The 19,973-nt window shown below is 38.6% G+C and overlaps 1 protein-coding gene across 3 annotated transcripts; it reads left to right on the plus strand.

The window, feature by feature from the left end:
* The first annotated feature begins 2,446 nt into the window (after positions 1-2,446).
* On the plus strand, positions 2,447-13,484 carry LOC143877795 (Ankyrin repeat family protein). Of its 3 annotated transcripts, none has more exons than XM_077380020.1 (10): positions 2,447-2,688; positions 7,306-7,362; positions 7,486-7,553; positions 8,685-8,886; positions 9,181-9,308; positions 12,096-12,171; positions 12,282-12,341; positions 12,413-12,463; positions 12,554-12,632; positions 13,071-13,484. In XM_077380020.1, the coding sequence occupies exons 1-10, from the start codon at positions 2,611-2,613 to the stop codon at positions 13,139-13,141; spliced, it is 870 nt and encodes a 289-aa protein (XP_077236135.1). In that variant the 5' UTR covers positions 2,447-2,610; the 3' UTR covers positions 13,142-13,484. The 3 variants fall into 3 exon arrangements, with proteins under 3 accessions (XP_077236135.1, XP_077236136.1, XP_077236137.1); XM_077380021.1 differs by having other exon boundaries at positions 9,187-9,308; XM_077380022.1 differs by lacking the exon at positions 2,447-2,688 and adding an exon at positions 3,121-3,258.
* Positions 13,485-19,973: the final 6,489 nt, after the last annotated feature.

Raw genomic sequence — 19,973 nt, forward strand, 5'->3', positions numbered from 1 at the left:
ATATAAAGGGCGGCCACCATATAATTTCTCTTCTAACACAGCATTTTTCCATCCAACCTTTAAAAAACCGTCACCATCTCTCTCTCTCTCTCTCTCTCTCTCTCTCTCTCTCAATGCCTACATGAACCTTCCAAACCTACCTCCTAAACATTTTTGAAACCAAACTATTCCGGAGAATTAGAAGGATTGATGCGAGCCGAACGAACAGGACATGCTTCGGAAGAAGCGATCTATTACAGAAACATCTTATATTGGGAATTATAAGGGCATCTCTGAATACTCAAAGTTCATATCCGAAGCGAGTTTTAAGAAACTGCTCGAGTTTTAGCGAAACCCGCTCTACGAGGTCGTATTGATTGGTTGAAAGGACTGAAAGAGAATTTTGTTCTAGGTGGGCTGATACGTGTTACATAAACTCTTTAACTCAAACGGCCAATTGCTCCAAAAGCTTAAGCTGTTAGAGTTGGTGTAATTTAATCATTTATACTTCAACACTTCCCAATCAATCTTTAAAATCCAGACTCTCTCCTCTACTTTGAAATCAGAGGTTGATTAGCCTTCCAACAAGATTTTGCATCCTCAACAGTTTCTCCTCCTCTACTTTGAAATTAGAGGTTGATTAGCCTTCCAACAAGATTTTGCATCCTCAACAGTTTCTCTCTCCTCCCTCTAAAACTCTCCATCAATTCTATTTCAAGCGACTTTTAAACTCTCTATACAACCTCTCTTTCTTGCCTTCATGCCACGAGAATGCCCTTAGGTTTAGGATTACCTATGTTTGCCAAGATGGCTTGCCCTTAGGTTTAGGATTACCTACGTTTGGCAAGATCTTTCTTGATAGCTCTGAACCATGTTTCCTGTTTAACCTCTATGCAAATTGCTGGGAATTTAACCGGGTGGAACTCACCCCTAAAAGCTTGCCATTAGAGGGAGGGTGCCCATTCCCTTATAACTCATCCCCATCTATTTCACTTATCCGATGTGGGACTATTTGCTTTTGCGTGGAACCCAAAACAATCTCCCCCTCCACGCGGAAGCAATGTGGACAACCTCACCCCTCCAAGCGACGGCAACGTGGGAACCACAAGATACTACACCGGGGTTTCCGAGATCTTCCCGAGGGACATTCTTGTCCTCGGAGGCAAACCGGGGGAATTTAACCGGATAGAACTCACCATTAAAGCTAGCCATTAGAGGGAGGGTGCCGATTCCCTTATAACCCATCTCCATCTATTTCACTTATCCAATGTGGGACTATTTGCTTTTGCGTGGAACTCCCAACACAAATGAATCCAACTCCACTGCGAAAATGGTCCCAAAACTTGCAAATCTATCCATGTCCATCTCCTTTAAAAACTCATGAAAATCGGCCGAGTTGATAAAACACGAAAATAACTCTGAGTAACATGGCGAGTTGACTCAAATTTCAATTTGAGTAGGGCTGGGTGAATTTGAATTTGCTTTGGCAAATTTAGCACTCTGATGTACTGATGTGATCCATTAGCCCGATCAACACAAGTACACGTCCAGCCCATTGTCAGCCCTTGATCCATCAAGCCCCTTTGTTTAGGGTTCGGAAAAAAGATCAATCGTTCATTTTTGTAGATATTTATCTTATGGATACGATGGTAGTTTGGCCAAGGACTAGGACCATGTGGGTCTCATAATGATGGTCAACAAGACCAACGATCTCAGTTGCACATGATGCACTAGTTTGGGAATCCAACTTTGATAATTAGCTAAGTCACAAATATCAATTGAATTTTGGGATTAGGTCGTTTGAACAAAATATTGCAATAATATCACAATATTTTGAAAAAGTTAGAGATGTTAGTGACTATGATCATTAGGATGGACTCCAATACTGACCCTCAAATTGCGCCCACCCCCTCCCCCCTCCCCCTGCGCTCACACACACACACCCCAATGCACGCGCACGCGCACGCGCACACGCACACGCACACGCACACTTGTTTTTTACTTTAATGAAATAAATATTATAATTAAAGTGCACATCAATTGAGTAATTCTGTCACTTGGATCGTAGCTTAAAGGAGAATTGTAATATCACTTCTCAAAGACAATTTTCAACCAAGGCTCAATTTGCACTAAAGAAATGAGATGAGCGTAATTTAGCCTCCTTAAGAAGGTAAAAATACACTGGTGTTTTTGTCCCCATAACTTTATTTGAAAGAAGTCATTAATATTTAATATTGTGATTAAGAAATTAATGTACCTTGATCAAAAAGATATTATTGAGTTAATACCTAACTTAGCGACCTCAGCAGCAAAACACGACAAACAGTGAAACACTAATCGGGGTCTCTTCTTCACCTTACTGTACTGGAGGAAAGTCTGTGGTCCGGGTTAAATTGAAAATCCAACCCTTAAGTAAGGGTATTTTCGTCATTTAAAATCGTCCTAGTCCTTTATTTCCAAAACCGAGTCCCGTTTTAGAAAGTGTCTGAAGGCCTGCATTCGATCCACTTCCTCCCCTCCCGGCCCTCGTCTCTCTCTCTCTCTCTCTCCGTGATATCTCGTGGATCGGTCCGTCGATCCGATAATCTTTTGGAGTCCGAAATTGCGGTCCGGACGGAGAGAAAGAACGAGATGGCGGAACCTCCACCCTTTGAAGAAGCTGCTCGCTGTGACGTTTGCAAATGCAGTTTCAACACTTTCAGGCGTCGGGTAATTTCATTTTTAATTACTTTCCATCCGAATAATGCAATTGAATTTTTACTCCCTGCTATTATTTTGTATTCTCTAATAATCTCTTCAAAGGGTTAGGGTATGACGATTGTTGTTTACCGCTTCTTTTCATCCGATCTTGTTTTCTCCACATCCAATCCTTCTCAGGAGTTCTATTTCTCTCATTTCTCTGTTGATTCCCTGCTTAAATGATTTGGAATTTCGTATTGATGGCAATTATTATTTTAATTGTTTTTTTTTTTTTTTTTTTGGGGGGGGGGGGGGGGGGGGGGGATTATCTAACACAGACTTTTGTGGCATGCCACCTCACCTAGCCAGCTGGCTGTGAGCTGGCAGATTTGGGAAGCATCTAATCCTCCCTCTATAAATAGAGGTGAGACGCCCTCATTTGGATTAGTTTTTGAGATTGGGAGGAAATGAAGGAAAGAGAGGAAGTTTCTGTATAGAATTCTATAGAAGAATAAGACAGAGATCGTCTTCGTGTAAGGATTAGAGGGTCTCTCGGAGGTTGGAAGAATTGGAACACCCCTTCTTTCCTTCCTCCAATTTGTAAGTTCATTTGGAGCGAAACTTCCGTCTCTGTGCTTAATTTCTGTTACAATCCTTGATAGTGCATTGTAGATATGTAGTCCAACCCTCTACCGACCTTATTACACTTTAATTCTTATTAATGCTTTCTTTGCATCATTGCATTTAAGATTTTCCTTTAGTCTCCTTGATTGAGCATTGCTGCTTTGCTCAGCTACTTCTATTTGGTCATCCTTACTTAGTTCTTCAACGATGCTATGTTCCTTGCACCATTCCATTAAGCTATATATAGCTTGCAGAACGTAAGAAAATCGAGATCATCTTTGTAGTTGAAAGAAATTGTGATCATAATCTCATTTACAATCAAGTTGTTCATTTGATTTGAAACCAGTACCTTCGAGTTACTGTCATCTGCTCTGTTCCAATCTGGTTGTTTTTTCATTGAGGTCTCAACAATTTAGTTGCTAATGACAGTCTTTCAACTGTTCTTCCTTAGTCATTCTAAATTTCCGTCCTATATAAGAAATTTGAACTTGCTGTCGTTAACAGCCGCAAGTATGACAAAATTACATCTGTTTCCAACAAGTTAACTTGTTGATTTGATCTACCTTAAAGCTTTCGTTGAGCTCCACTCTTTCCATTTCTTTTCCTAAGACACATCAGAAGCCAAGGAACATAAGAGCATCTCTTTTAGAAGGAAGCTTCTCTTAGCTTACAGATCCGAGGAAAGTTATATCCTACTCTAGATTCGAACTCAAAAACTTCTCTATTGCTAGATCTACATCAAGTCTTCATAAAATTATTGCAAGTATCTCAAGAATGAGAGTGAACTAGGAGGGAAGTTATAGAGCTATTAATTGCTAAAATCCATTGGTTTTCATTAATGAATGAGAGATTATTAATGTGTTGCCAGGCTATGTTCCTATTAAGCAAATCGGTTTGCAGTTTGGTTAGCTTTAGGCTGCTGAGCTCAACTTTCATTTGGGGTGGACTACACTGGAGTGAAATTGCCTTTTTTATTATATGCTCCAGTGGTGATGGACATGCTTTGAGGGAAAGTGCATGTATTAACAATGTGCATGCATGTTCTGGTTGATAGAACGCTTGGGTGTTTCTCATTACCTCTTAAGAGATCTTTGGCAAAGGGATTTTGTGTTCCCTTTAATTAGTTGTTGTTTGTGATTTAAGCCTTACCAAATGTTCTCTCTCTCTCTCTCTCTCTCTCTCTCTCTATGTCCCTCTCTGTCTCTCTCTCTTCTGTTTTTTCCCTTTTGGAATCGCTGGGATTGTTTAGGGAATATTTTAAATTCTGTTATTAATATTTGAAGTAGGTTGGACTTAGATTGTAGGAGTGGGGCTGCTCATTAAACAGGAAGTTTGCACTTGCTTCATGCGAAGGAAAGGTTTTAATCCTCTCCCGGAATAATGGAAAGTGTTTAGTTGAAGAATGTTCTGGTTTAATTGACTCATCTTTTCAAAATTCAGCCACAAACTTTCTAAGGTGGAAACTTTGGCAATCCTGAGAGTGAGGTGTATAAGCCTTTTAGAGTTAACCTTGATCACATCTAATGGTGAGGAGATGGAGTCGCCTTTTGTGGAAAGTCAGTGAAAAGCCTATGGAACTGGTTTAGGTAAATGACTTTGGATATTTTAAACAACTTTTATTAGCACAAATATGAGTTCATAATAATGTCTACCAGAACTATTTGAGCAAAAGATTCAAGGCTAATATAACTTTGAGAAGGGTGGGTTAAGGAAAATGTTGTTGATTTCTAGAATCAAGGATATAGCAAGATCAATGGAGAGAGGGCTAACATGGGGGTGTGGGGGGGCGCTAACATGTCGAAGGGCTATGGAGACTAAAAGAAGAGTACAACCGGTTCTTGCTCCAAGAGGAAATATCACAGAGACAGAAGTCTCGGGTGAAGTGGTTAAAAGAGGGGGACAAAAACAGCATACTTCCAGGGGATAGCAAGTGCGAGAAGGTGTGGAAATCTGATCAGAGTCTTACATGTGAATGGGGTGGCCTTAGATAACAAGGAAGTGGTAACAAGAGAAATAGTGGAGTATTATAGGTCCCTATAGTCTTCGGAAATGATAGTTCTCCCGATGCCTGAAGAAGTGAGTTTAGTTACTTGGGTGAGTGTGATAGAAACTATTTGGAGAAACCTTTCTCAAAGGAGGAAGTAGAAACGAGGAGGATTTTCTCTTTTAGAAGGGATAGAGCCCTAGGTCTAGATGGCTTTTGTCTAGTGTTCTTTCAAAGCTGTTGAGAATATGCGAGGGAAGATATTCTGCGATTTTTCAAATAATTCTTCGAAGGCATGGAGCTAGATCGAGGTATAGGAGCGACTTTCATTGCTCTAATCCCTAAAGTGAAAAGAGCTTCATTTGTCTCAGATTTCCGCCCAATCAACCTGGTCGGTTGTTTGTACACTGTACTAGCTAAAGTTCTAGAGGACTGCCTTAAAAAGGGTCCTCCCAAGATTATACCTTGTAGCCAGTCTGCCTTTATCCATGGAAGGCAAATTCTGGATTGATCCTTGATTGCAAACAAGGTGGAGGATTTTTATTCAAAAATGAGAAAGGGGGGGATAGTATGCAAATTGGATATGGAGAAAGCTTATGATCAGGTGGAATGGGTCTGTCTAGACTACCTGCTAGATAGGATGGGATTTGGTGCTAGGTGGAGATCGTGGATGATGAAATGCATTTTGTCAGCTTGGTTCTCAATTCTTATCTCCCAAAGGATTCTTTAAGTCGACTCGTGGATAAAGGCAAGGGAATCCGCTCTCCCCCTTCCTTTTTATGATAATTGCAGAATCAATAGGCTGATAGAGAGAGAAAGGTCGGTAGAGCTGTTAGAAGGATTCAAAATTGGGCAGTCCGGAGCGGAAGTATCTCACTTGCAGTTTGCAGATGATACTCTTCTTTTTAGCTCCCCTGAAGTAGTGAGGATTATGAATCTCAAAGCTATAGTAAGGTGCAACGAATTGGTGATAGGACAAAGGTCAAATTTTCACCAATCCAGAGTCTTTGGAATCCATACAAACGCAAAGTTGGTACAAGGGCTTGCAGGGATAATGGGATGTAAGGTGGATAAGTTTTCCTCAACCTATCTGAGGCTGCCATTAGGTGCGGGAAGACCTAAAAAGTTGAACTGGGACCCTACTGTTGAGAGAGTAGGAAGGAGGTTGGATACTTACAAGCGAAACCTAGTCTCTCAAGGTGGTAGAATAATCCTTATAAAGGCGGTGCTGGCAAATATCTCAATCTATAATTTGACCCTTTTCAAGTGCTCTATGAGCATAGTCAATAGTTTGGAACAAATTCAACGATGGTTCTTATGGGGTGTTTCAAGTGATAAGCGAGGTATCTCTCTAGTCTCCTGGAAGGAGGTTTGCAAACCATCAAGGTTGGAGGCTTAGGAATAAGAAAGTTAAAGGAAGTGAAACCCTTTGACTAAAATAAAAAAGGATACTTTCAATATTTATGATGGGTGCAGTCATCAAGTTAAGCCTCTTCTATGATTTGTTAAGGTGGCTCCCATTATCATTATCATTGGCATTTTGTTGTTGAATGAATGGTCAAATAACCTCATTTTACTTGAATGCCCAAAATATTACTCCTGTGCTCAATCTTATGCCTTTGGGATACTTTGCTATCCAGGTTTTATTTATAGCATTGACCATTTCATAGACCACTCTCTTCTTACTAACCAACATCAAATCATGGAGTTAATATGGAAAGTTGCTCAATGTGTGTGGCAGCGTTCGGGGTTGGAGGAGTGTTTAAAGGGATAATTTAATGCTCACATGTTGTAGGTTTTATGAGTTTGGAATCTTGACTTTTTCTTCATGCAAAAGCATGAGCTAACCAATGAGTGTTTACATGCTCACAAATACACACCCGATATCATGACAACACCTGCTTCTATTTATGTTTGGAATTGCAACATATCGCTCTATTATTTTGAATGGTAATATCGCTCTGAATTTATATGATGGTAAAGCAAAAACATTAAAATATTGTTGTTACTTCTAAAGAGCGCTTCATCTTTTCATACAGCATCATTGTCGATGTTGTGGCAGGACATTGTGCCATGAACACTCATCAAACCAAATGGTAAGAATTATAAACCCTCTTTTGAAACCTACCTTTGTTTAGACTTGAAATGTTCTGTTTCGTTTAATCTGACCTCATTTGACCTCATTATTTTCATGCTAAGTTGTTGATTATGGTTTTCAGGCATTACCACAATTTGGAATCCATTCCGCTGTCAGAGTTTGCTATGATTGTTTCAACAATTCCTCTGGGTAGATTTCTATTGTTTCTATATTTGGGCTTTGCTTGATATACCTAAATAAGTATCTATTTTTTGCTTATGAAATTATCATGAAGAATCTTAGCGATTGGCTATGTTTAACATTTGTAGAATCATGAGAGACAAAACTGCCAAGAACATTTCTATAATGATAATTTGTGTGTGAAAATATACGGATTGCAGTTCTATTATTTGGGGGAACATGAAGGAGCACTGCAAAGCTTGGTTGGCTAAGAACTACTTCCATTTTACCATTTTTATTCCTATGATGTTGTGTATTAGATCAAATGAAGTAAAGGGCTATTGGGATCTAGCGTAAAAAAACTTCTTGGAGAAGGATTTTTTTTTTGTCTCACTCACTTTCCATGGATTTTTTCCAGAATAAAAGATAGTCCTTGTTTTCATTGAAAATTTCAACCCTGCTGAACCTTTTATTTTTTTAACATAGTTCCAAATAACACCTCATGGTTAGTGATGATACGTTACACAAAGAAAGATAAGAAAGTACTCTACAGCACTAATAGTAAATGAAAAAATTTCTTCAAAACTTAGAGAAACTCGTCATTTTGCGTTTTGTTGAATTTTGGATGATCTCTTTGTTAGCCTTGTAGAAGAAAGTTTATGTTTCAGGAAACTCTGTTAAGCTATTTGGTAATACTAAGCATGTTGATGGATTCCTAGATCTAAGAATTAGCCACCCTGAGTTAGCTTGCATTGATAATCCATCTCGGGTTTGCTCGCATTGATAATCCATCTCCAAGTTCCACTTTTTCCAATATTCCATTTATCGTTGTACTTTAAGGATAAAAGTTTTTTGTTTCTTATTTTTACTGCCCGCAAGTTTCTATGCATGAGCTGGGTTTTCTAGTCGTAGAAAGTACAAACAGTAGACCGAATTTTGTGTTGGAACACATTTAGAGAAAAAACAGAAAATTGTGGAAGACCTATATTTTTATATCTGTAACGAAGTGGTTGGGTGCAATGCATGATAAGGTACCATATAGGAATTTTGAAATGTCAAATAGAATGAGAATTGGGAAGTATGAAATCTGAATCATCAAAGCCACAGGATTACTGCAAGCTGAGTCGAGAACTCATTCATGGTTTTGTTTTGCTCTTTTAGATCAGGGAAAGTTGATCCCCTATCTTCTCCGAGCGTCATTGACAATGCAACAGAAAAATTTTCAAGATTAGGTGTGAGTGAGGATGTTGATATGCAAGCTGAATCAACTGTAGCGAAGCCCATTCTTGATGTTCATGAGTGCAAGTGTGGAATGCCTTTATGTATCTGTGAAGCTCCAGCTGTAGATCCAGCTCCCTTGCAGGTATTAAAAAGATAACTTAAAAAAGAGGCATGATAGAATGAAGGGCGCCCTTGCAAAAACCAGCTTCAAGGGCGTCCTCATTGGTCAATTTCAGCAAAAGTCAAAGCCGTTCCACTTTTTGTGGCGCCATCCGCTTTTTTCGGTGCCATCAGAAACGCACTGTTGCTGAAATTGACCAATGAGGGTGCCCTTGAAGCTGTTTTTTGCAAGGGCGTCCTTCATTCTATCATTGCTCCTTAAAAAATTGGCTTGATGCTATCCATATATATCCCTTTTATTTGCTTGATTTCTTAGTTGCAGGTGCAGAATGCTTCCACCTCAAAAGTTCAGTCCATTTCAAAACCAAAAAAGGCTGTTAGGACACAACCCACACCAGACTCTGTTTCGGAGAATGTCGATTCTGCTTTGAAGAGCAAGCAGAGGTCTGTTGCACTCAGGCTCCAAAGCCAAGGGTTTGCATTGCACATATTCTAACTTCATACATTCTAAATCTAGCCATTTTACTTTAAATTAGGAAGCTGGAACTGGTGGGCCTTATAAAATCTATCTAGTATGTAACAAATCGATGTTAACTTTTTGTTTTTTAGTTGCATCCATATGTCTTAGCACGGACTCGCAAGTTAATATGTCCAGGATACAATAACGGAACACAATTGGTTGTCGTTTTGTAAGATACTACAGGCTGGAGCAGAAATAATTGCCACACTCGGTGATACTTGAAAATGCGTTAATTGAAAAAGAAAAGAGAAAAAAGACAGGAAGGAAGGCGAATCATCAGTTTAAGAACCATTATGACTAAAAACTAAATTGAATACTCAAGATATTCAGTTAGTCGACCCAATCAAAACCCAGGTTGAATCGTGCCATAAAAATGAGTTGTTTTAAACCCAGAGAAGACTTTGGTCAAGTGCTTGGAAAGCTCATTGAGTTTTATGAGTGAGTTGAGAAATTTGAGTGAAAATCAAAATTCTACTGATTGAAACTCGAGTGTTACACTTTCAGGTTCTGCCCAACTCAATCAAATCTTTAATAAGCAGAATAGGTTACACTCTAGTCTAACACAACTTTGACGCTTCACAATTTTTTCCCATAGAGAGTTGATTTCCTTGGGTTTTAAAGGAAAAAATCCTCTACAGTAGGATAACCCACCATTCCCCAAATTGTCTTGAGTTCCTAAGGGGAAGGTTCATAAACGGGGCAAGCTTATGGTTGAGTTAAAAAATGTCTTGGATGAGATTATTTAGACAAAGGAGAAAATAGAGAATTTCCTGTGAATGGGAGTTTAGCTTTTTTTGGTAGCTAACTGCAAAAACCTTGCAGCTCACCTTAGCCAAGGGGACATACTGTCAAGACATTGAAGGTGGTTTGAAACTCTTTTCTTTCTCACAATTTTTCTTTAAAGTATCAGTTTATGTTTTTATTTTATTTTTTTCTGGTTCCTTTTTGCTGCACTTTTTGATGGTTTACCACATTATCTTAAAAGCTTTTGCCATTTTGGGAAGCCGTGAGGAGGAAGCTTGGTATGCGGCACTTTGATGTCTGTTGAGAAAGAAATACTTTATTCTCATTGACACGGTTGAAATCAGATAATTGGTGGGTGATGCTTCATATGACGGTTTCATCTGAGGTGGCTGTTCTCTTCTGCAAAAATGACCCATGAAATGGCTTTCTGTGAAGTTGCCCAGTAAATCAATACACAAATTTTGGTGGAAATGGGTGTTAAAATTAGGCTAGTCCTATATAAACGAAGAGATATGACTTACGACTTACGACTTTACGAGTAACTAGAACCATATGTATGTATGTGTATGTATATAGGCCTGATATTTTCACCCTCTTTACTAGATGCTCCACCCTCTTAATGTCTTTTTCATTTCTAATAAAGAAGAGGAGGAATTGCAGACTTTAAGGTACACCCTCGGGTTAGCTCTTCCCATTGGAAATTCTTGTGAGAAATTCTTAATGCAAAGGGCATTTTGGTCAAAATGTCAAAACCTTTGTCTTTTGGTTTTTACTGGCCTAGGAGTATGCTCCTGGCCACCTTTAATTGATTCTATGTAATGCAAGTAGGGACCCCTGGTCCCCAATGTTAACTTCATAGTATCAATGAAATTGTCAATTTAAAAATAAAAATAAAAATAAAATGTAAACACCTTTTAAAATATGAAAGGGAAAACCATAAGAGGTTGAATGGACAAAAAAGAAGTGGAAATATCAGTCCCCTATATATATATATATATAATTTAAAAACCTTTTAAAATATGAAAGGGAAAACCATAAGAGGTTGAATGGACATAAAAGAGGTGGAAATATCAGTCCCCTATATTATATATTGTTAACGTACCAACTTCTCCAAAAGCTTAAGCTGTTGGAGAAAAGCGTTATTTATCTTTTATACTTCAACACTCCCCTGCACGTGTCCCACTTGGCAAACACGTGGCACATGTGGTCCCACTTTTGTCGGCAAACACGTGGCACATTTGGTCCCACTTTGGGCCGACCATCACATGTGGATTTTTGCTATCCAAGAGGTTTGAACTCGAGAACTTTGGCTCTGATATCATGTTAACTTACCAACTTCTCCAAAAGCTTAAGCTGTTGGAGAAAGGCGTTATTTATCTTTTATAATTTAACATAAATATATGAGGAAATGGTTTGTGTGCAGCTGCACAGATAAGCTATCTGTGCATGGCTGCACAAACCATGGGGGGCCACATTTTTTGGGGGATCCAAAGCATTCATTTGGGAGGCCCTTCCATGGATAGGGTGTGTACCAAAAATCAGCCCTTTTGGATCATCCTAACCCTGCCATTTGTGGAGGGAAAAAATGGGCAGAAACAGTGTCTGTCCATTTCCCCCTCCAACTTTGACTGGGTTAGGATGATCCTATAGGGCTGATGTGTTGGTATTTAAGCACAATGGTTTCACATATGAGAACCATCATGTTTCAATGGCCAAACATGTTGCATTTTTTTCAAATGATGGGCGGTTTCCTATGCAAAAGCACTTTGTTCCTTGTGTGTGTGTGTGTGTGTTTTCCTAAATTTAAGTACTTTTCTTCAGTATCTGACACTAGCTCCTATCTCTATATCCAAGTTACATATTTTATAGATTCTATTAATTGTAATGGTTGTTACTATGGTTTTCTGTATATCATAACTCATTTAGTATGAATTCCTTTTATAAGCACTTGTGTAACAACTTTGCAGTTTGTTTTTCAATCTTGGTCAAGCCACCCATGGCAGTTCAGATTCTCCTTGCACAAATTACGAAGCTAATGGTGAGGTATATGCTTCTGCAGAATATTGTGGAAAGTCATGCGGCTCAACTAAGATTGCAAAGGAATTTCTGTGAAATGGTTAATCATTGTTTCATTGAATTATTTTGCTCTTCAGGGTTTAAGAGAAGCCATTAAGAACCATGATGTTGCATCTGTAAAAAAGCTTCTGAGTGAGGTATCTAGCTTTACGAGTCCTTTTGTTGATCTTTATCATGGATTTCTATTGACTTCTCTTAATTTTGATAGGGGGTGGATGCGAACTACTCTGACAAGCAAGGCTTTTCTTTGCTACATTTGGTGCGATTTCATTATACCACCATGTTTCTAACTATTTTACAAGGGTTTACTTGGCTATACTTTTTGCTAATAACTAAATATGTTATTTAGGCGGCACTATTTAATCAGACGGAAATCACTTTTATTCTCATGGACCATGGAGCAAGCGTGGACTGCAAGAATGCACAAGGTAATTCCATCTTCAATTACCTCTAATGATTTTCAATTTGGTTATATAAGAGCTTGTTGGGTGATAAATGTTTCCACGAATATTCATGAATGCACCTCAAGTTTAAGAATTTCTGCAAACATAATATCCTTGCTAATGGTAAAGCCCTTTGCCCGTAAGAAAAAAAAAAAGTGTAGCTAATCTATTAAAATTTTCAATACAGAATTTGTTATAGTGATATTATTACGTAGACGTATTAAGTTCTTCAAATTGATTGAAATATACTGCCAAATCCACGAATCCTTTTAAGGCTTGCAGAATTCAACACTTAAAAGTACACGTTATATTTTGAGGCTTGTACATGCACCCATGCAGTATAGCTCCTACATAGTGATTAATGGTAATAACAGAATGCATTAGCCTCCAATCAGGAGTCCTGACCTGTATCTCTTTGATCAGGGGAAACACCTCTGGATTGTGCCCCCACCACATTGCAATACAAAATGCTGAAGAAAATGGAAGGTGTGTAACCCGGGCCTGTTTTTTTAATGAGACATTAATCTTCTTTGCATTCCTTCCAAACACCTCTAAACTCGTCTTCAAATGCTGATTAGTAGTTCAGTAATAATTTCGAGAGGAAATGAATGACTTTTGCTTTCCTATAATGGTAGAGAGTGATCAACCACAATGTGGCCTCATCTCCGTCACAGGGTAACACCATTTTGAGAACATTGTCATTTGTATATGTTTCTTTTCTGTTTTTCTTGTTGAGGAATAGTATATGTGGTGATGTGGCTATGCAGAATGTAATGTAATAATGTATCCTTTTCCCTCTTCTTAAAGGCTATAAAATAAAATTTGTTGTGCTTTAAATTTTGCGTATGTTTCATGTTGTATACTTGAGCATATATCTTTCAACATTGGGATTGGAAGTCACATTTGAAACTAGGATATTTAATGGATTGGAAGGGATGTTTTTATGTTCATTATGATAATCAAAGCCAGGACCTAGGGCACGTTTTTGGGGTCTACCATTTCAGAAATGTTGCAGAACATTTACTGCTAGAATTACAATCCCAGATGTCATCTTGTGTTGTGGGGGATTTGCACCCTTCCAGTGATTGAATAATTGGAATGGGGCGTTCTTTAGCTGAGTTTTCTTTTCACAAAAATCCCTCAAAATGACAAATAACATTTTATTTTCCTGCTTTTTGTTTCCAGTGCTCCTCTAAGCTCTTATTGGGCTTAATTGTGTACAACTTAAGCAGGACTGAAGGACACTCTGAGGGATGGTCCCAATCGAAATGGATTGTGACCTAAACTAAGGAACTAGGATCCGAAGAGCACTCTGAAACTGATCTAACCGATAAGAAATGTGAATGGATCATGACTAAGGTGGATCCAATCCGAAGGAGGTGAATGATACTAGGAGAAGTTTCCCTCGTGAGAACCATGTGAGAAACCTTATTTAATCCGACCTGCATGACAACACTTAATCCAAGGAGAGGAACTATCACTAGCCTACCAATCGAACCCAAGAACGCTGAATGCCCCATCAACGGAAGCACCTCCAAATGAAATAGCTTATACCAACAAACTGTAGGCCACAACTATACAAGTGTGGCCCTGAAAACAATAAAAAATAAAAGATATGGAAATTATCCCCCGCTCCCCCTACCGGATAAAATAACACCCCCCTCTAATGCTCTGTTTGGTTATGTTTTTTTGAGTAAAATAGCAGGGAATGTAATTCTCCTGATTACCCGAGGGGTGTTTGGTAGGGATTTAGCAAAAATTGGAATTTTGACCGCCAGTTATGTCGGGCGATTGTCGGTGACGTGTAACCCTCGAAATTCGCAGGACGAATTTTTCAAAATGAAGGAAAAATGGGAGAATTTCTCAGGGAAATTCTTTTTCACCGTAATTGGCATAACTTTTTACTTTTGCTTGTAGTTTTTTTCATAATTGGCATATGTTATTACATTTTGTTTGAAATTTTCAAACTTTATAACCATTTCTCCGTAATGTTTCATTTAAAACTTTATAACTTATGCTATTTTATTTATTTTTGTAATAATTATTATTTTTGCTTATTTTTGCTTTTGCTAGCAACCTTTGCCCCATGTGCGCATCTTTGCATCAAGGATGGCCACATGCCAAGAAGTGGCATAGGAGAAGTTTGCTAGCAAATTCTTATAAAAAAAGAAGAAAATGAAATGTTATCAACACTACAGTTTTTTTATGAGGGCACTCTCACTTTATTAAAAGTACTGTATGGCCCACACCATAGGATGATCCAAACCGTCCATTAGATGGGCCATAGCCTAAATAGGTTATGCTCCAAAAATCATTTCCATAGGATGATCCTAACCCTCCAATCTGAATGTTAGAGGGTTGATCCTAACCCTCTATAGATCAGAGGGTCAGAATCAACCTATGGAAATAATTTTGGGGCATAACCTATTTAGGCTATGGCCCATCTAATGGACGGTTTGGATAATCCTATGGTGCGGGCCATACCGTACTTTTGATAAAGTGAGGAGTGCCCTCATCAAAAACAGTAGTGCTGATAACATTCCCCCAAAAAATCTTAAAAAATACGGTAAAAAAGCTCCTGCACATCTCCTATCCCCAACCAAACAACGTCGGGGAGATTTGCTCACAATCTCCCCCTTGACTGATTTCCTTTTGATTTCTTTTTTATTTCCCTATGACTTATTCTTCTCTAAATCCCCCCAACATCTACCAGCATCCAAACAGAGCATAACGGTTTCTATTAGAATGGTTCACTGCTTGAGGATAAATTCACCCCCTTTAACATTTTTCTTTGCCTTTAAAACTTACGGCGATGATATTTTCGCCCCCCCCCCCCCCCCCCCCCCCCTCTTGCAGTACGCATGCGCTCCCCTAACTTGATTTGACGTCAAAAAGCATTAAAGTTGCCCATTGTTCATATCAAATCACGTTATAAGAGGGGCGCATGCATAATGTAGGTTGGGTGGGGGTGGGGGGAAGGGGAGAGATATCATTCCCCTAAACGATAATATGAATCTAATGATGGATGATTTAAGCTTAAGAAAAGGGGTTAAAGAACTATAATGTAGATAAATAAATGAGAAGGATTTATGCTTCCCCAATCCGTGCGGTTTGTAAGATTAGATCTGTTTCTATGATCATTCTAGTTGTATGATTTGTACAACTGTACAAGTCTCAAGTGCTCTGATCCTAGAATAAGAGCCAACCACGCAAATCCAAGATCAATAAGCAAGATGATGGAGAACAAAATAAATAAATAAATAAAATACAATAAAAAACTTGAGGAAGTCTAAACTGAAGGGAGCCCTTGCAAAAAAGAGGTGAAAGGGCTCCCCCATTGGCTGCACATCACCTGCATGATGGTGATGTGCAGCCAATAGGAGAGCCCTTTCACCACTTTTTTGCAAGGGCTCCCTTCAGTCTAGAATTCCTCTAAAAACTTTATCAAAATCCTCAAAATGTCCTTTTCTTCTTCTCCCATTCGAACCTATGGTTTCGTTTTTCTCCAACATTCTCTTAATTAGGTTTCTAGTGTGTTTCCCCTTTCATTTTTTGCTTTTTTAAAACTCAAAATCAGTCTCGGAAGCATTTGAGTTTTCTAATTAACAACCAATTGATAATTTTCTAGGAATTTGTTTCTCCCTCCAAAAGCTCATGCAATATAAGAATCAAGGTTTGGTTTCGAGCTTTTGAATATCTGGAATTTCTTTTTCTAAATGATCGTCTCATTTCTAGGCAAATCCTTGTGATTTTGTCTCGAACTGTAAGATTAATCTCAAAGGTGTTACATAATTGAAGCCAGAGGACTTAGGCAAATTTTTATTAGTTTGAAATGAAGGACATCAATTATGTAATAATAAGGTGTAAACACGTAATATATATATATATAAGCTCCACAAATCATAGGGTTGGGATGATCCTATGGAGCTAATTTCTTGTGGACACCGTCTCTATGTCAGGACTCATCAAATGAATGCTTTGCATCACCCAAATAAGGTGGGACTCATGTGTTTTTGGTCGGCGGACTAGAGAATGATCTCTAGTCGGCCGACTAGAAACACTTTCCTCATATATATATATATATATATATATATATATATATATATATATATAGAGAGAGAGAGAGAGAGAGAGAGAGAGAGAGAGAGAGAACGGTTTCTACACACATGTGTAGATAAGTTATCTACACACTAGCTTAAAATACAACGGAGGGCATATTGTTTGGGTGATCTAAACCATTCATTTGATTGGCCCTCACATAGATAGGGTGTCCATAAAAAATCAGCTCCATAGGATCATCCCAACCCTACGATTTGTGGAGGTAAAATGGACGTGTATAAACCTTCACAAATCTGTCCATTTTTTGTCTCCACGGTTTGAAGGGTTAGGATGATCCTATTGAGCTGATTTTTTGTGGACACCCTATCTATGTGAGGGCCAATCAAATGAATGGTTTGGATCACCCAAACAATGTGGGCTCCACTGTAATTTAAGCTAGTGTGAGATAACTTATCTACACGTGTGTAGGAACCGTTTTCTCATATATATATATATATATATATATATATATATATATATATATATATATATATATATATATATATATATATGAGGAAAGTGAAGCTACACCACCGGTGTAGCTAACTTAGCTACACCGCCGGCTTAAAATACAATGGGCCCACATTATTTTGGTGATCCAAAGAATTCATTTGATTGGCCCTCACATAGATAGGGTGTCCACCAAAAATCAGTGGGGCCCCACATTGTATTGAAAACGGTTCCTACACATATGTGTAGAGAGTTCTACACACTAGCTTAAAATACAGTGGGGCCCCACATTGTTTGGGTGATCCAAGTCATCCATTTTAAAAGCCCTCACATAGATAGGGTGTCTACAAAAAATCAGATCCATAGGATCATCCCAACCCTATGATTTGTGGAGGTAAAATGGATGTCTTTAAACCTTTACAAATTAGTCCAATTTTTGCCTCCACAGTTCGAATGGTTAGGATGATCCTCTGGATCTGATTTTTTGTGGACACCCTATCTATGTGAGAGCCTTAAAAATGAATAGTTTGGATCACCCAAATAATGTGGCCCCCACTGTATTTTAAGCTAGTGTGTAAATAACTTATCTATATATTGATGACATAGGGTATTCCCATGCCATTTTAGGGCGGGACTAATCCCTATGGATGAGCGTAAACACCTGTAAACCACATTCATCAGGTTTACTACAGGGGGTGATTCGAACTCGCATCACTGGGAACATACCCATGACTTTAAGCCAAAAAGCCACACCGGTCCGGGTACGGTGTAAACATGTACATTCTAATTAAGGAAATATAAAGGATGCCTAGGAAATTAAGTTTTTTGGAAACCCAACTTTTTTAGAAAATACATGATTTAATGATTCAGTTAGATATTATTTTGCAAATTAGGGACTAATCGGGAAAAATCCCTTAATTCATGTAATGGGTTTCTCTCACGGCTGTGAGCAGATGGATTGTGTTGGGTGGCTCTCTGATTTGTTGGCCTGGGCTTCTCCTCCGCCTATGGTGTCAATGGACCCAAATGATTCAAATATTAATGAACTAGATTTGGGACCCTTACATACGGACAAAACCTGATGGATCGCTCTATATCCTATTAGATGGTGCTAATGTACGGAAATACCCTTCATGTTTTTTTACTGTTTGGATTGCAAGAAAAACATTTCTAATGGAAATTTTTTTCTTGGATATGTTTTTTTCTTTTCATGATTTTAGAGGTAAATGATATAAGGACCAATTACCAATGGGGGACAAACATTAGGCAGAATTATCAACTGGACCCAGGCTTTTCAGAAATTACCAATGGGGGACAAAATCTGTCTTTTCAGTAAAAGCTGGACGAAAATACCCTTTGGCATATAAAACACGTTTTGACTTTGGAAGGGGGTTTTCAAGTCTCTACGATTAGGGTTATTAGGTATCAAAATGGGGTTACCAATTTCAGAATGGGGTTTTCAAGTCTCTACGATTGGGGTTATTGGTAACCCCATTTTGATACTTGATAACCCCAATCCTAGAGATTTGAAAACCCCATTCCAAAACTCCAATACCCTCGGCCAATTTTCAAGGACTTGATAAGCCCATTTAGAAATTGGTAACCCCATTTTTTATACTAGATAACCCCATTCCTAAAGACTTGAAAACCCTCTTCCAAAACTCCAGAACTCTCGGTTAATTTTCAGGGACTTGAAAACCCCGTTCTGAAATTGATAACCCCATTTTGATACCTAATAACCCCAATCGTAGAGACTTGAAAACCCCCTTCCAAAGTCAAAACGTTTTTTATATGCCAAAGGGTATTTTCGTCCAGCTTTTACTGAAAAGACAGATTTTGTCCCCCATTGGTAATTTCTGAAAAGCCTGGGTCCAGTTGATAATTTTGCCTAATGTTTGTCCCCCATTGGTAATTTTCCCATGATATAATTATGGTTAATAAGGATACCATCGTAAATTAAAGGCCCCTCCAAATATTTAATTGAAGGACCAATTACCATTGGGGGACAAACATTAGGCAAAATTATCAACAGGACCCATGCTTTTCAAAAATTATCAACGGGGGACAAAAAAGGTCTTGTCAGTAAAAGCTGGACGAAAATACCCTTTGGCATATACAACATGTTTTGACTTTGGAAGGGGGTTTTCAAGTCTCTACGATTGGGGTTATCAGGTATCAAAATGGGGTTACCAATTTCAGAATGGGCTTATCAAGTCCCTGAAAATTGGCTGAGGGTACTAGAGTTTTGGAAGGGGGTTTTCAAGTATTTGGGATTGGGGTTATCTAGTATCAAAATGGGCTTATCAAGTGCTTGAAATTGGCAGAGGGTACTAAAGTTTTGGAAGAGGGTTTTCAAGTTTCTAGGATTGGAGTTATCTAGTATAAAAAATGGGGTCACCAATTTCCGAATGGGGTGATCAAGTCCCTAAAAATTGGCCAAGCGTACTAGAGTTTTGGAAGGGGGTTTTCAAGTCTCTGTGGGATTGGGGTTATCTAGCATAAAAATGAGGTTACCAATTTCTGATTGGGCTTATCAAGTCCTTGAAAATTGGCCGAGGGTACTGGAGTTTTGGAAGGGGGTTTTCAAGTCTCTAGGATTGGGGTTATCAGGTATCAAAATGGGGTTACCAATTTCAGAATGGGCTTATCAAGCCCCTGAAAATTGGCCGAGAGTACTAGAGTTTTGGAAGGGGGTTTTCAAGTATTTGGGATTGAGGTTATCTAGTATCAAAATGGGGTTACCAATTTACGAATGGGCTTATCAAGTCCCTTAAAATT

The sequence above is a fragment of the Tasmannia lanceolata genome, unplaced genomic scaffold (genome assembly GCF_043159265.1).
Source record: "Tasmannia lanceolata isolate RefF3 unplaced genomic scaffold, GAP_Taslan_0.1 ptg000005l, whole genome shotgun sequence".
Taxonomy (NCBI): Eukaryota; Viridiplantae; Streptophyta; class Magnoliopsida; order Canellales; family Winteraceae; genus Tasmannia; species Tasmannia lanceolata.

What these genes read in the sequence shown, in the direction of transcription:
- LOC143877795 (XM_077380020.1), top strand. Translation starts at nt 2,611, where the DNA reads ATGGCGGAACCTCCACCCTTTGAAGAAGCTGCTCGCTGTGACGTTTGC. An exon ending in TGTTTCAACAATTCCTCTGG is followed by an intron (nt 7,554 to 8,684) that starts GTAGATTTCTAT and finishes TTGCTCTTTTAG; the next exon opens with ATCAGGGAAAGTTGATCCCC. An exon ending in TAAAAAAGCTTCTGAGTGAG is followed by an intron (nt 12,342 to 12,412) that starts GTATCTAGCTTT and finishes TAATTTTGATAG; the next exon opens with GGGGTGGATGCGAACTACTC.